This window comes from Eptesicus fuscus, chromosome 9 (genome assembly GCF_027574615.1).
Source record: "Eptesicus fuscus isolate TK198812 chromosome 9, DD_ASM_mEF_20220401, whole genome shotgun sequence".
Taxonomy (NCBI): Eukaryota; Metazoa; Chordata; class Mammalia; order Chiroptera; family Vespertilionidae; genus Eptesicus; species Eptesicus fuscus.
This window is the reverse complement of record NC_072481.1, coordinates 88,814,081-88,829,408: the sequence shown is the minus strand read 5'-3', so window position 1 is coordinate 88,829,408 and position 15,328 is coordinate 88,814,081. Positions and strand designations below refer to the sequence as shown.

At 44.6% G+C, this 15,328-nt stretch overlaps 1 protein-coding gene across 1 annotated transcript; it reads right to left on the bottom strand.

Annotated features, from left to right (window-relative positions):
* Nucleotides 1-353: 353 nt before the first annotated feature.
* On the bottom strand, nucleotides 354-15,037 carry LOC103298127 (dihydropteridine reductase-like). Its single transcript, XM_054721334.1, is given in 3 exon segments — nucleotides 354-586; nucleotides 14,358-14,554; nucleotides 14,556-15,037. Coding segments are annotated over 3 exon segments (912 nt in total).
* Between the last annotated feature and the right edge of the window lie 291 nt (nucleotides 15,038-15,328).

Genomic DNA, 15,328 nt, shown 5'->3' with positions numbered 1-15,328 from the left:
GTGAGCATGGAATTGGAAGTCATATCATTGTCATAGGTCATGAAATATTCTTCTTGTTTTGATTTCTTTCAAACATTAAACATGTAAAAAACCTGTAGACAGAACAGCAACAGGTGGTGGACTGGGTTGGCCCTCCTGTGGGCCGTGGTTTGCCAACTCCTGTCCTAGAGCTAGGAAGAACCTTACGGAGCTCTGATTCCATTGCTTCTCCTCTCCTGGGTAGAGAGTCGGGTGCCTCCAGAGGTAGCCGTCTGCTGTGGTCTGGTAAGACTAGGTCCCAGATATTCCAACTCTTAGTTCGGTGCACTTTTCACCAAAGGCACTGCTCAAAATAAAAGCAAGTAAGAGGCCAATTAAAGACCTAACTGTAAAATCTGCTCAGCATCTATGCTCAAAGACTGGAATGCCCAATGCTGGCTGCTCAGCCTGTCGCTACTTATGCAGATGGCTTTTGGCTCGCTTTCAGGGGGCTTGAGAAACGATAACTGCTTAGGCAGAAATAGTTCCAAGAAATCGCCGGTGACTTTTGCTCTGCTACTTCCCTCACTACCATAGTTTAACTCCTCTTCTGCCTGAGTTGTGAAATCTGTGAAATAAGGAAATCAACATTTGCCGTTTTAACTTTTATGACAGCTTCACTTTTAATACCAACTCACCCAGTCCAAAAATATAATGCAACCACCCGGCTGAGGAGACTTTTTCCCAGGTAAAAGCTGGCAAAGTGCTTGGTTGTATAACCACCCTACCCAGCAGTTTAGCTCTGTTCGCTTGAGCCCCACGTTTCTCCTCGCCTCTATGCATCTGTTTTCTCCTGTTTCCGTGGGAACAAATGGCACTCGCCTGAGGCAGCAGAGCAGCTGCCCCCAAGCAGCACGTGAGATGGGAAAGGCGAGCCCGCTCCTTCCCTGCATCAGACATCCTGAAAGCGGGAGCAGACACCACCGTGCTGTGCGCGTGTGTGAGCATGCGCCTGTGTGCAAGTAGAGAAAAGAGTCAGGCAGAGCTGGGTCTAATGGGGTAGATAGCTACCTGAGCCACTAGGAAGAGAAAAATACATTCTCCATCAACCCCCTCCTTGCTTCCTCTGTCTCTTTGGCCTGACTGCCTTGAGACATCCAGTCTAGACAAAAGGCCCTGGGAGGCCAAGTCACATCCCTTCCCCAGCCCCAGCCCCAGCCCCTCCTTGTGCCCTGTGCCCTTGGCCCCACCTCCACTGCGGAGCACTCCTCCTGCACGGTGGTCACTGGTCTGGGAGCCCCTGAGACCAGGACCGAGTTTAGGGAATCCATCGATGTAGGCCTGCACCTAGCAGAATGCCTGATACCCAACAGCAAAAACTGTTAAATGCTGCTGAGTAAAAGCACATGGTTCCAAAAAAGAAAAGGAAAAGCTCAAATATATGAGCCAATGCTTTGTAATGGCAACTACATGTGGGCCACGTAAGTGCCTATTGCTCTGGTGAGAAAGCTGGACTGAACCCAGAGTCCACTTTGATCTCCAGTGGAACAGAAACAGCAAGAGCTGCGGGACCCAAAGAGCCTCTGACCTTCTGGGGGGTGGGATGTGGGAGGTGCTGTACATAACAGACTAATAAGCTGGCAAGAGCCCTTAGCTACTTCTTCCTCCTTCAAGGTGGGCCAGCAGGGAATGTGGCCATGTCTACCCAATTCTTCAGCATGACCTTAGATGAGATTTTTGGAAGTATCCAAAACTAGAAGTTATACAACTAGAAAGTCAAAGAGCTGTGTCCACAACACACCCTCTCTGTTCTTCAGGTTCTTCATGCAATTAAATGGGTAACATCTGTCTCTCTCCTTACAGGAATGTTGGCAGGCAAATTTTATATGTTGCTTCATATATATATCACTTCCAACATTCATTGAGCATTTACTATGTGGTAGGTACCAAGCTGAGTTTAATGGAGCAAACAAAGAGGAAAAACACAATGGCTGCCCCTAAGAAGCCAATTGAAGGAAGTGGAGGGGATAAGTTATTTATTTATATTCAACAAAGTTTTATTCAGCATCTATTAAATGCCAGGCATGGGAAGAGAGGAGGTTAAATGAATTAATTAGGCCTATAGTGAAAAAGATGAGCAAATATGCAAATAACTGTTATGCATTGTTAGTGGTACAGCATGGCTGGAATAAGTGGATATTAGGCACAAAACTTGGTTTTGAATGGAGATCAGGGAAGCTACCACAATATGAGTTTTTAATTGAACCTTGAGCTACCTGGCCAGGGCATACAGCACTATATTTAGAGAACAGCAAGTGTGCATGGAGTTAGAGTGAAGCCAACAGAAAGGAAGGGAAGGAGTGCCATGCTAAAAATAAAATTGGTAAGATACACCATAGCACCAGAGAGCCACAGAAGGCTTGGAGTTAAGGATGTAACTACCATACTTGGGTTGAAGAATAATGACTGGTGCCCTAGCCAGTTTTTCTCAGTGGTTAGTGCCTCAGCCTATGGACTGGAGGGTCATGGGTTCAATTCCAGTCAAGGGCATGTGCCTCAGTTGCAGGCCCGGGTCAGGGCGAATGCAATAGGCAAGCAGTCGATGTGTCACTTTCACACTGATATTCCTCTCTCTCTCTCTCTCTCTCTCTCTCTCTCTCTCTCTCTCTCTCTCTCTCTCTCTTTCTCTTTCCCTCTTCCTTCCATTGTCTCAAAAGAACTCGGGTGAGGATCAACCAAAAATACCCACAAAAGCATGGACTGTGAAAGAGGGGACTAAAAGGACAGAACTAATGGAAACCCAAGTTAAAATTCTAATGCCCTGTTTTGACTCCCATTCAAGTGCACTGCCACACAAATCAAGAGGGACGGGCCCAAAAGGAGGCCACCAGGCTTCAACCATTGGAGGGTAGTGGAACCTCCCGAGGGAGGAGAAGCCAGTTAGCATTGGGTAAAGGAATAGACAGGAGGTGAGACTGCGAACACAGCCAGGTGGTAAGTGACGTGTGTCCCAGACGGTGACCTCCTCAAAGGCAGGGAATAAGTCTGACTGACCCAGGACTTGCACAGGAAGGAGATGAGCTCCCTGGGAAGGCTCACACTGAAAGCTTTCAGAGAATGAGCAAACACAGGCTCGAGGTGGAACACGTGTGTGGGTGTGGGTGGCGGTATCGCCTCTTGCATTTGTCCTTATGTGGAGTAGCCAAGATATCCCTGCCACCGTCCACATAATAACCCTTTGCAGTTTTCAGAGCACTGTCCCACATTCTGTCACGCTGGCTCTGGGAGCAGATGCTGATGGGGAAGTCCTGCTGAAATGACTAATCACTAGAGAGTGCACTGGGAAGAGAAGCCGTGCTAGATGTGAAATAAGGCAAAGTGACATCACAGCAGCTCAAGAAAGAAAGGGCCATTTATGGCTCACAGGTGTGTGACATTTGTGACTCAGAGGCTTATGAACAATGACTTAGCCCCAAAGCATTCCTATTCGCCCATCAAATAAAATCTTAAAAAAAGGAATTCCACAAGTCTTATCAGATGCACATATACGCACGAACGATGGTTAATAAGAAACTCAGGATTTATATTTCACATTTAGTCCTATTTCTGAATAGAAAAAGATTTCCATATCACTGTTTACATATGTGCTACTATTTTTGAAACTGCTATAAAATAAAATACACATTGTGAGTGTTAAAAATAATTAATGCAAATACCGTGTCACTGGACATTCACCCAAAACCAAGCACTATTAAAGTACTTTGGTCAAAGATCACAGTGTAGCCAAAGACCTGTAGCACATTATAAGAAATATAAATTATTAGTGTAATTTCATGTTAGCTAAATGCTTACTGGCATATTTTAAAAGCCAGCAATCTAATGGCATAAATTTGGGTCATGCAAAAGCAAGTTGGTAACCTACATGGTGTCCCCAGAAAATATATACACACTTTGAATAATTATTAATTGCAATGTGTTAAATATGAAAAGAAACATCTATTGAGCTATCAGTTATTAAAGCGTGTATATATATTTTTGGCGACACTATGTAAAAGTGATGAGGAATAATTTGGTCTAAGCTTTGGACACACTACCACTTAATTGATAACTTGTCTTTTGGGATTTTCTGGATATTTTATTCTACATCAAACCCTCCACCTCCTTCCAACCCTCACCCACTACCATCACCACCTCACCCACACATACACATAACTCTTGCTATGTGGTCAGGAACATTTTCCAGATTGCTCATTTTCACTTTTGTCTTAATTCCTCACTATTTCTACTACCAATATTTTCTCCTCAAAAAATACACTGCCAATGCCCAGCTAGCATGGCTCAGGTTGAGCATCGACCTATGAACCAGGAGGTCACAGTTCAACTTCCAGTCAGGGCACATGCCCAGGTTGCAGGTTAGATCTCCAGTCGGGGGCATGGAGGAGGCAGCCAGTCAATGATTCTCTCTCATCATTGATGTTTCTATCTCTCTCTCCCTTCCTCTATGAAATCAATAAAAATATATTTTTAAAACATACACTGCCACTTCATTGCAAATACCATTCTGTAATGGAGAATTCTGTTTAATAAATGGGACCTGGTCCAAGATTTAGCCATAAAATTATAATCACGATCTTACCGGGTCAATGCATATAAATATTTTTAGAATTTTTAATACAGATTGACAAATGACTTTTTATAGAAGTAATACCTATTTACCCTGAAATACAAGAGAATTTCTCACTGCACTCATACCAGCATTCAATATTATCATTTTTATTCTTTGCTAATTTCAAAATGATATATATGCTAGTTTTAAAGGGGCATATAATTATAATGTTAATTCACATTTCTTGATTTTGAGTGATGCTGAATATTTTCAGCCATTCCATCTCTCTTCTGTGATTTTTCTCTAGTTGTCCTTTTTTTTTTGGAAGGGGGACAGGAGATTGGGAGAGGATGGACGTGATTAAGTTTCTTAACAATATGTTTGACCTCCATGACTGTGAGTATTTACTGAACACCAATATGTGTTAGGCACAGTCAGAAGTTGTGGCAGAAACAGTCTTCCTTCTATGGAGCTTACATTCTAGTGGTGTTGGCAATATCCATGTACATAAGCAATCAATACATTGCTGTTTTTACTGGCGTTACGTACATTGTGGCACCATGCACTGAACCCCGGCTTAGGGCTTAGCTGGGCACATCCCCAAAATACATACACACTCACTCTCATATTTTTAACCAGCTACCAGACACGACCTCCCCATCTCCTCAAACCCTGCACAAATCAGTTTACTGACCTTCTTTTTCTCTTCTCAAGGATTTCCACAAAGCTCCCACACTCCTTTCTCTGCTGAAGCCAACCATGGAACAAGATCAGCCTTCAGCAAACTAAGTCTCAGAATTAGAGCAGAGAGATTCTGTGCTTTAGTAATTTTGCAGAAAAAAAATCAACCCAGAAACTGATTTTATCCCAAGGCAGTGGGGGTGCAGAGTCTGACCATACTAGGCCTTAAGGTCCACTCACATTCAAGGACCCCAGAGGACTCCAGACCTTCTTACTCAGATTGGGCATGCTCCAGGCTCCCAAGCAAGGGGTCACTCTGACACAAGACCTAGGATTCCTCTTATTCCAGAATTATTGAGTTCACCTTGGACAAAATAAGGTGTGTGTGTGTGTGTGTGTGTGTGTGTGTGTGTGTGTGTGTGTGTTCTCTTTAACTCTGCTTTCTCTATCAGTTACAAGTCCTGCCAAGCCTGTGTTGACTCCTTCCTGCCTCAAATGTAGCTCTGTCCTACCTCCACCCAATGCTTCTGTGACATCAGCTATTTGCATCCTGTACATGGGATGAGGCACTGAATCTCCTATCCCTGCTGCCTAAACCCAACCCTAACAATCATCCCACCTCTGCCCACCTCACTAGGCTTCTTGTTCTCCCATCACCTCCACCCTGCTGCCTCCTATTACTTGACACTATGAGCTGTAGAAGTCTCTCCCTGATGCAGACCTCTCCTCTCTCACCCTGGCCTCCTTGTTCTTCCTCAAAAATGCATCCTCCTCCTCCTGCCTTTTCTCATTAGCTATGGTTCATTGGCAAAGATGGGTGTAGTTTGCCTTCTCTTTAAATCCCAGTGCTGCTTCTTGGCCAACAAATGTCCCTCTTCTCATGCCATCTGTATTAGTTGGCTAGGGCTTCTGTAACAAAGTACCACAGACCAGGTGGCTTAAACAAGACATTTGTTTTCTCACAGTTCTGGAGGCTGGAAGTCAGAGATGAAGCTGTCAGTAGGATAGATTTCTTCTGAGGCCTCTCTTCAATTTGCAGATGGCCACCTTCTCTCTATGTCTTCACATGGTCTTTCCTCTGACTATGTCTGTGTCCTAATCTCTTCTTATAAGGACACAAGTCTTATTGGTTTAGGGCCCATCCTCATCACTTCATTTTAACTTAGTTACTTCTTTAAAGGCCCAATCTCCCAATGTAGTCACATTCTGAGATCCTGGAGATTGGGGCTTCAACACATGGATTTTGGGGGATACAATTCATCCTATAACACCATTCATGTATATGACACTACAGCATACCAGTATGGCCACAACTCAGACCTCACCCGAGTCTAGCATAGCACCAACTCCCTCTAATCACAGCCTCTTCTATGGCCATCTCTCTCAAGAGGCCATCTTTATTCTCTCAAACCTCCAAATTCCTAACCTTCATTTTCACCAGGACCTTCAATTACTCATCTCCTTTATGCATTCGGCAGCCCTTTAATCCCCTCCTGGCTACATTGCCTCCCTGTCCTCTCTAGGATCCACAACCATTCTACTTGCTGCCCTTTCAGGACCCATATTCCCCAGGACAGCACCAGTATTTAGCCAGAAAGGACAGGTCCAGCTTTACAACTGTCTATGGCCAGTGTCTATTCCAACCCATGTTGTTTTGTCAGTGCCAGACATTTATTCTACAAATGTCTATCATTTCCTCCAGCTATTCTTTCCACCTCCTTCTCCCCCAATTCTAGCTCTTTCTCAGAGGATCTACCCACACCTGCTCAGCCAGAAAGGAGAAATTAACCTCTGACCCCACCATCTGGCTACAAGTGATTGGACCAATGGTAGATATCTGCCTAAAGAATTCCTGATAGAGTCAGATCTGTGAGAAAGTACTGAGTACCTAAGCTGTAAGATTATTCTGAGTCCAGAGCCCTCTAAGAGCCATGGCAACCCAAATCCACATCAGGCCCATGTGATGGGAGAGAGGCCTTGCAAAGACTCAGTCTGCAAAGAAAGAGGAATGAAGCAGTCATGCCCAGGAGATGAGAGAGTGCAGGCCAGAGTATGAGGAGCTGCAGACCATTCTCCAGCACCCATGAGGTCAGGCTGCTTCCTGCAGTTGGTTCCTGACACCACTAAACAAATCCCTCTTTACTCGAGCTGAGTAGGTTTTTGTTTCTTGCCACCAAGCCACCCTTGACTAAGACACCTTTCAACACAGCTGCTGTATCATCCCACCACCCACGTTTTCATTCTTTTCTTCTACCGGAATCTGTTTGCCCGTTTCTATTGATACAGTCACACTGCACACACAGAGCCTTATTTTTCCCTTGAACAAATGCTGCCTGGCCCTGTCCCAAAGGGAACAAGCGGCAACCCCATGACTTAATCACACAACAGGTGAGCCAGTCCGTGCCAGAATTTACACCAACTTGTCTGAGACCTGTTGGAGTTATTTGCCTGCTAGAGTTTCCTAACAACAATCCTGACTGCTCGCCTCAATTTGTGGAAGAGCCAGAAGTTTGCAGCACCTGTGGCCCAACAGCGGCAGGAGGCATTTGGCTACTGGGGCAGAGCTCTATGTACAAAGAGGGGTCAGGGGTAAAATGTGTTCAAGTGAGCATTCTTCTGTGTTCAAATCACTCAGAACTTCGGCAACAAGATTAATGGTTTCCATGGCAACTGATAAACCAGAAGCCTAGGGAAGACTAGCTTTTTCAAAACGCCTCAGGACAAGGACACCCTGTAAAATACCAAGGTCTGCCCAGCAGGCGTGGCTCAGTGGTTAAGCATCAACTATGAACCAGGATGTCAGGGTTCAGTTCCGAGTCAGGGTACATGCCCAGGTTGCAGACTCAGTCCCCAGTGTGGGGCGTGCAGGAGGCAGCCAATCAATGACTCTCTCTCTCATCAGTGATGTTTCTATCTCCCTCTCCCTCTCCCTTCCTCTCTGAAATCAATAAAAATATTTTTTTTAAATATCAAGACCTGCCACTAGCCACATTTCTCCCTTAAGTTTTGATCAAAAGTAAACTTTCTCTTGCACATTTTGTGATTTTAGGTAGAATATTCTCTCCTGAGGAAAATCTCCTTTTTCCTTTTTGGTAGTTTTCTGATTCGACTATTCTACTGTTCCCAAAGACAGAAAGTTCCTACAGCTTTTCTGGACATGTTCTGTTGAATGTTGCAATTTGGGGTACAGAAGAAGATTGTTTCCATCTATTTCATTCATGTCTGCTCATTCTGTCTCTGTCTCCTTCCCTCGCCCCTCACTTTTCTCCAGCCTCATTCAGTCGCTTCCTTTCAGATGAAACACTAGATTTCACAGAGCTTGTGGACTGGATACATCCTTGTAAGAGCACCTCCTAATGAAAGAGACACACTCTGGCGAGCCTTCCATTCTAACAGCTGGCAGGTACTTTCCCCCTGACACAGACTCAGCTTAGAGAACCACGGGTCATGTTACACAGTGACGTCCACGGTGTACACTTCCCTGCAGCCTGTTCTCTGAGGGACCACTCTGAAATAAAGGTTGGCACTCCACATTAGAAAGGGTAGAAGTATATTCTTTTTCTTCACTTGCTTGTTTTGTTTTGTTTTTTTTTTTGTTGTTGATTCACAGAAGTAGTAGGGACTGTATGTACAGGCCTAGCTCCTGCAGCACATGTTCATTCATGTGAATGAAAAACGAAGTGATAATTATGGGAACATGATTAGTTTTACACCTATTGTGCTTGGTTTTAACATGATCACAGCCAGGCACTGGCACCATGCAGGGAACAGGAAACACTGGGTGTGGGTCCCAGGCACACTTGGTTTAGGGGCCCACTGTCCAGGCACCATCTTGCTCCTCTACTTACTATTGGTGGCCAGGAGCTGTGCTAGGATTCATTTTCCTGATTTATAAATCAGAAAACATGAATTTTTATTTTCTATTCTATATGCTACGAGTATATAGTCTTGCCTCTGTGATATTTAGAGTTGCTTTTATCAGTTTTGATGAAGCAGTTTATAGTCTTAAGTTTTTAATAACAAAATATATCTATAAAACATCTTTATTATTAAAAATCCTGCAAGAAAAATAATTTAATTATGGTGAGTGTGAAAGTTTCATCAAAGCAATTCTTTTTTGATTTAGGCTCTGACAACCTGAGGTATCATAAGAATGCAACTATGGCCCTATTACATAATAGTGTAGTGTGCCATGAATCTCTGTTAACCAGAACGCCGTGCTCTGGGTAAGCAAGCATTAGGTGGACTGTAAGCACAGAGGACTGGGCCGGGGTCAGGATACCTGAAAACCTACCAGGACACCACTGCCTGGTGAAAATATTTCCTGCAGAGACTCTGTGCCTTTTGTTCTAACTCTCTGTACATCAAGTCACCACGTGCCCCTCTCTTTGGTGCAGCCCACCGGGATCAGCCCATGAGGAGGAAGGGCCTTGAGCAAATGACTGGCCCTGATTTTCAAGCTAGGTTCCTTCAATGAGAAATAATTAATTTCATTGACATAGAAAGATGTTCCAAATAGACTGATAACTAAAATATCAGTTTGGAAAATGGTAAAAACACAGTTTTGTAAAGGGTATACTGCAGGATTGAATTAAGGAAGGAGGTTGGGTGACAAAGGTAGACAAAGGGGAAAAGTACAAGGAGAATGTTGCAATAATCCAGAGATGCAGTGGCTTGGACCAGCACACTGAAGAGAGTGGTAAGTGTACAGATTAATGGAATTTTGATTAGTTTGGCTTATAGGTCACTGAGATTTTAATGTAGGTTGCATGCAAAACCTTATTTGGCCTGGGGTGGAGTGAGGGTTGGGTGGAGGGGAGGAAAAGGGGAGAAAATGGGAGACATCTGTAATATTGTCAACATTAAAAATAAACTTATTTGGGTTCAAGTTCACCTCTCATTTACATGCTTGGAACTAGTTATTAACCATTGCTACATAAGAGGGAGTGACCAATTTATTGTATCAGTCAGGATAGGCAAGGTTTTATACATAACAACCGCATCACCTCTGTGGATTAAATAGCAAGTGTATTTCCCTCTCCCTCTACTGCCCAATACAGGTCAACTCAGCAGAAACACTCAAGTTCCCTGGCTGATGGAGGCTCCATTACAACACTTGCTTCCACAATCACCCCAATGTGGAAAAGAAATTTGGTGAATTGTACCACTTCTGTTGACATTTAATTGGCAAAGCAAGACCTATTTTATCAATCAGTTTGGTTCGCATGAGTAATCCCCCTAGATAACATGTAACTGATACAATCCATTTTTAGAACCTAAGAATTTAATGACTAAATAAGGAAGTATCCCCAGGAAGTCTCTGCTTGCAGTGAATAGTAGATCTGTTTCTTTACAACCCATTCCATGTGTGAACATAGATCTCTGTGTGTGTAAAACACAGATCTGTGTGTGTGTAAAACCTTATAGGTAAAACCATAAGAGATTGAATTAAAATCTTCGTGGACCCTGGATGGATCTTGTAGGAGACTTTTCTGAATAAAGGCTTCACAGAAGCAGAGTTGAAAAAAAAAAGTGTGGGTTTTGAAATCAAATAGTTTTGCCTATTATTAGCCTTGTGACTCCTCAAGGTAAGTTACTCAGCCTTTCAGCCTTAGCATCCTCATATGTAAAATGGATACAATATCTACCATGTGGCTTTATCTATATACTAGTATATAAAAGCCTAAGCGACTGTTTGACTATTCGACCTGTAGCTATGACGTGCACTGACCATCAGGGGGCAGATGCTCAATGCACAGGCATGGAAACATGGAACAGACTGATGAATCTCAGAGGGAAGGGGGGAGGGTGGAAGGCAGGAAGAGATTAACCAAAGATCTTATATGCATACTAGAGGCCTGGTGCTGGGGTCCCTCAGCCTAGCCTGCAGAGATCAGGCCAAAACCAGCAGTCTGACATCCCCTGAGGGGGTCCCAGATTGCTAGAGGGCGCAGGCCAGGCCAAGAGACCCCACCAGTGCACGAATCCATGCACTATTCCTCTAGTTGTAAAACAAAGTCCTAGAAAGAGAAAAGTATTCAGCAAATGGTAATGCTGTTTATTTCATTTTGTTTGCTTAGAAAAAAAGTTTATGATCATTTGCTTTGTCTTCTAATAAAATGGCATATATACTAGTAAACATTCTTACTAATTGACATCTGATTAAATAGATACTGATTAATAAACAGTTTGTTTTAAATGTATGTTAGCATTCAAGACTATCTTCTCTGATTTCCTTATCCTGGGCCAGCTCTGCTACATCCTCCCAGAGTAACTGATTTTACTGAAATGTTAGAGATAGCAGAACAAACTTTGACTTCAGAAGCTATTTAGATGCTACACTAAAACATTTCACTTAGGAAACTGAGTATTGAATCAGATCTAAGATCAGTCAGCAATGTGCCAATTTTCTACTCTAAATTATCTAAGATGTTAAAAGATTTTGCATCCCATTGTAATAGCAATGAATATTTTTATTCAATTTTAATTAGTACTTTTTAAAGTGTCAGTACCCATTTATTCTATCATGCAAGCTGACCCTTCAGTCCCTATTGCCCCCCTCCCCACAACTTGACAAGCAATTGCTTCACTTACCCATTACAGTTTCAATCATTCACTGCCTTGTGGTAAGTATATAATAAGCCCACCGTGTGTCTTCACAGCACATCATTATACTGCGCATGTAGTCAAAGGGTTCCTTGATTCTAATGAGAAAATACCAGGAAGAGGTCCAAATCTAAATACGTTCTGCTGTAGGTCTCTCATGGTGTTAGAACTGCTGGCTTCAGTTCCTGGATATGCAAATCTAAATGCAAAATGAGCAGCTCTCTATCCCAGCCAGACCCATGGGATCCACCTGGAACCATGGAACACGGGCCAACTCGTACACCGCCAGCTGAGGGCCATCCTGGACTTTCCCTGTAAGTGGTCCATGACTGAGTTCAGTCTCTGACGTTCTTGTTGAAGAGCAGAACAAGTGCTGGTCACCTTTTTAGTTTGTGAAAGAGATAGGAAACATCTCTTTTTGCCCTAAGTAATAGATTTATTTTTTTAATTTAAATTCTTTATTGTTTAAAATATTACATAAGTCTCCCTTTTCCCCCATTGTCTGTGTCCATTGGTTATGCTCATACAGTATGCATAGATTTATGAATGTGTTTATCTTAATTTCTAATCAAAAATTCATATTACATTAAATAGAAAATGTAACATAATAATTGAAACAAATTGCCTATTTCAATGTTCACATGTTTATGAGTTCAAATTTCATGTGAGTACATGGCAATATCTAGTGAGTATACATTCAGCAACATCCAAATAATACCTAACAAAATGGCCAGAGAGAGAAAGGTAACATAAAATAATTTCTTTTCCTACCTAATTTGCTGTTTTATTTCAATCCCTAACCGTTCCCAGTTGGCCAAATCAAGCCATTCTGTTCACCCTGAAGTTTTTATAGTGGCTGCTAGTACTGTCTGTTGGTCATTATAAAGTTTTCTTTGGCTGGTCAGAAATTTAGCAGGTGTGATACAGGGTCCTGTCCCCTTTGCATTCTTGTTAGTCCTCTGAGAGGAGCTATGAAAGATTTCAAAGATACAAGGCAAGGCCCTTGCACTCACTTAGCTGAGTCATCCCTGTGTCCATAGACCAGATTAAATCAGTGGGCTGGGCAGAGATTAGAGGACTCCTGGTCAGCTGTTCTCTTAAAGAATGAGAGAAATGCCCAAGGCTGACCGTGGTGGGGTGATCCCCTCTAGCAAGGGTGAGGCTCATGGCTTCACCAGTAAGCCCCAGCTTTTCTATCCCCAAGCTGTGTCCATTTAAACCTGGGCTAGTCATTGTTCTCTTTCTGTAAAATTCGATGCTGGACTCTCCATGGTGGTACATTCACTGAAGTATCACACTAACTATCCTACTACTACACAGACAGCATCATATAATGAAAAAAAAAAGTGAAATATTTTTGACACCAGTGGCACTCTGTAGGATTCCATCATGAAAATAGATCTGAGCCTTAAGTTCATCACCTATAAACCCGAGGTGAGTAATTCCTACCCTGCCCACCACCTGCAGCTATTATAGGATCAAATCAAATGAGAAGGAGAGCGAATGTGAACAGGCGTGGGGACTGCCAAACCTGCCCAAATGTGAGCCAGGGCCACTCAGGCCGGACTCACGCAGTAAGCTTTAGATGACGTTTTAGCCAAATTTGCTACCAACACTTGGGGGAAGTCGTTTTTTGATGAGGCAAAGTGTCAGAAATGCAGGGTGGAGGCCTCGAGATCCCTTATTTTGACAGATGCCTGTCGAAGAGCCAGGGACTCTGGAAAGTTCCCAGCAGTAAGCGTGGCTGTGCCCACCCGCTCCCTCCCCGCGTAGAGAAGCCAGCAGGACACAGACCTTGCCCCTTCCTCTGTCTCCTCCTCTCTACTTGGTCTGTAGCCTTTCTCCTCCGGGACCTAAATGAAGAGCTGGGTCCCCTCACACAGGTGCTTTTTTTTTTTTTTTTCCAAAAGATAACACAATCAACGAAGTGCATTTATTAGGAAGATAATTCCAAGTAATCACAAGTGGTTCTCTCGCACACTTGGCCACCGCACAGGGAAAAGATGCCTGACAGAGTCCGTGGATTTTGCTTACACCACAAAAGGAGTTTTAAGGCAGTTTAATTCAACGCTGCAAAAAACTACATCTGTGACAGAAACCTAACATTCAAAAATAACTCAGGCCTCCAAATGTCCCCAATGCCAACAAATCTCTGAACCAGTCAAGCCGACAGCCACTGTCAGGGGCGGATGAACAGCTTCAAAAGCAACCCAATGTGAAGCCGATCCAGAGGGGCCGTGCAGGGAGCCCTGAAACCTAGGTGGTTAATACAGATGACCACGGAGCCATCTGTAGGCCTCCCCACACGGTTTTATTTCACACGAACATTTTCCATTTACATTTTGTCTTAGGAAAGCAAATGCACATGCGGTGAGAGAGAAACAGGTGTCACTATCTCGAACCACAAACAGGATTACAGAAAACATGGGCCCAGATGCGGCTACACCAAGATACGTTGCCTTTTCTGCAGGCCCCTGGCAGGCACTGAGAGGAAGCTTAGAAATACGTGGGGTAAGTTCTGTGTTTCCCTCCGTCACCACCTGGATTAGGCTCCCTGCGCTTGGCCGGTTTTTCTCTGCGATCCAGTCATGGAAGGTTTCCACGAGGAACTCCAAGGGTGTCCAGGAGCCGGAGCCGGCCTCGGGCGTGGACTTCCTGTTCATCGGGGTGTGGAGGGTAATGGGGAGCACCGCGATGGCGCAGCCCGGGCAGCATGCCGCTGTTCTTCCCCACGAGGCTCTGGCAGAGCTGATGGGCCGCGCCCTTGGCCATGCCATAGCCGATCATCCCAGGAGTCCCGTCCAGGGCGGCCTTGGCACCCGCCAAGGTCAGGAGGCCTCCTTCCTGGGGGTGCTTGGTGGCCAGGTGGCTGGAGATGGCGGACGTCCACATGCTCTGCTTCCACATGAGGTCACAGTTTTTGAAGAGAGACATGGACTTGGCATTGCCCCCGGCCCAGCCTCCAGCCACACAAAGGATTGCATCCACCTTCTCTTCGCCCAGGAGCTTTCCAACCTCAGCGGTCACCTGGTCAGCCTGCTCGGTGAACGAGTCTGTCATCCTAACAACGACACTCGCGCTGGCCTCTTCGTTCTCCACCACGTCGATGCTGGCCACTCCCCAGTCGCGGTCCCGGACGCCTGCACCCAGCAGGAGCCCAGCACTCTCACCCACCACTGCCGCCATCCTGCGCCTCCCGCTGGTCCCCTCACACCGGCTTTTGACAGGTGGTCCACAGTTGAGGGTTCAGCCAGAAGAAGAGAAGGATTCATCAGCTGTCCCCACATCATCAAGGCAGAACTGGGAGAAATTTCCCTTACCCCTTTCCATCCACGGTCTCCAGATGGCCCTATTGTGATCCCCCAGTGAGGCTCACCCATCTGATATAAGCAGGTACAGGGAACACACAGATGGACAACCTCCCCTCTCATCTGTCCTATGTTTTAACCTCCAGCTCCCCTGAAGGATTTGCAGCCA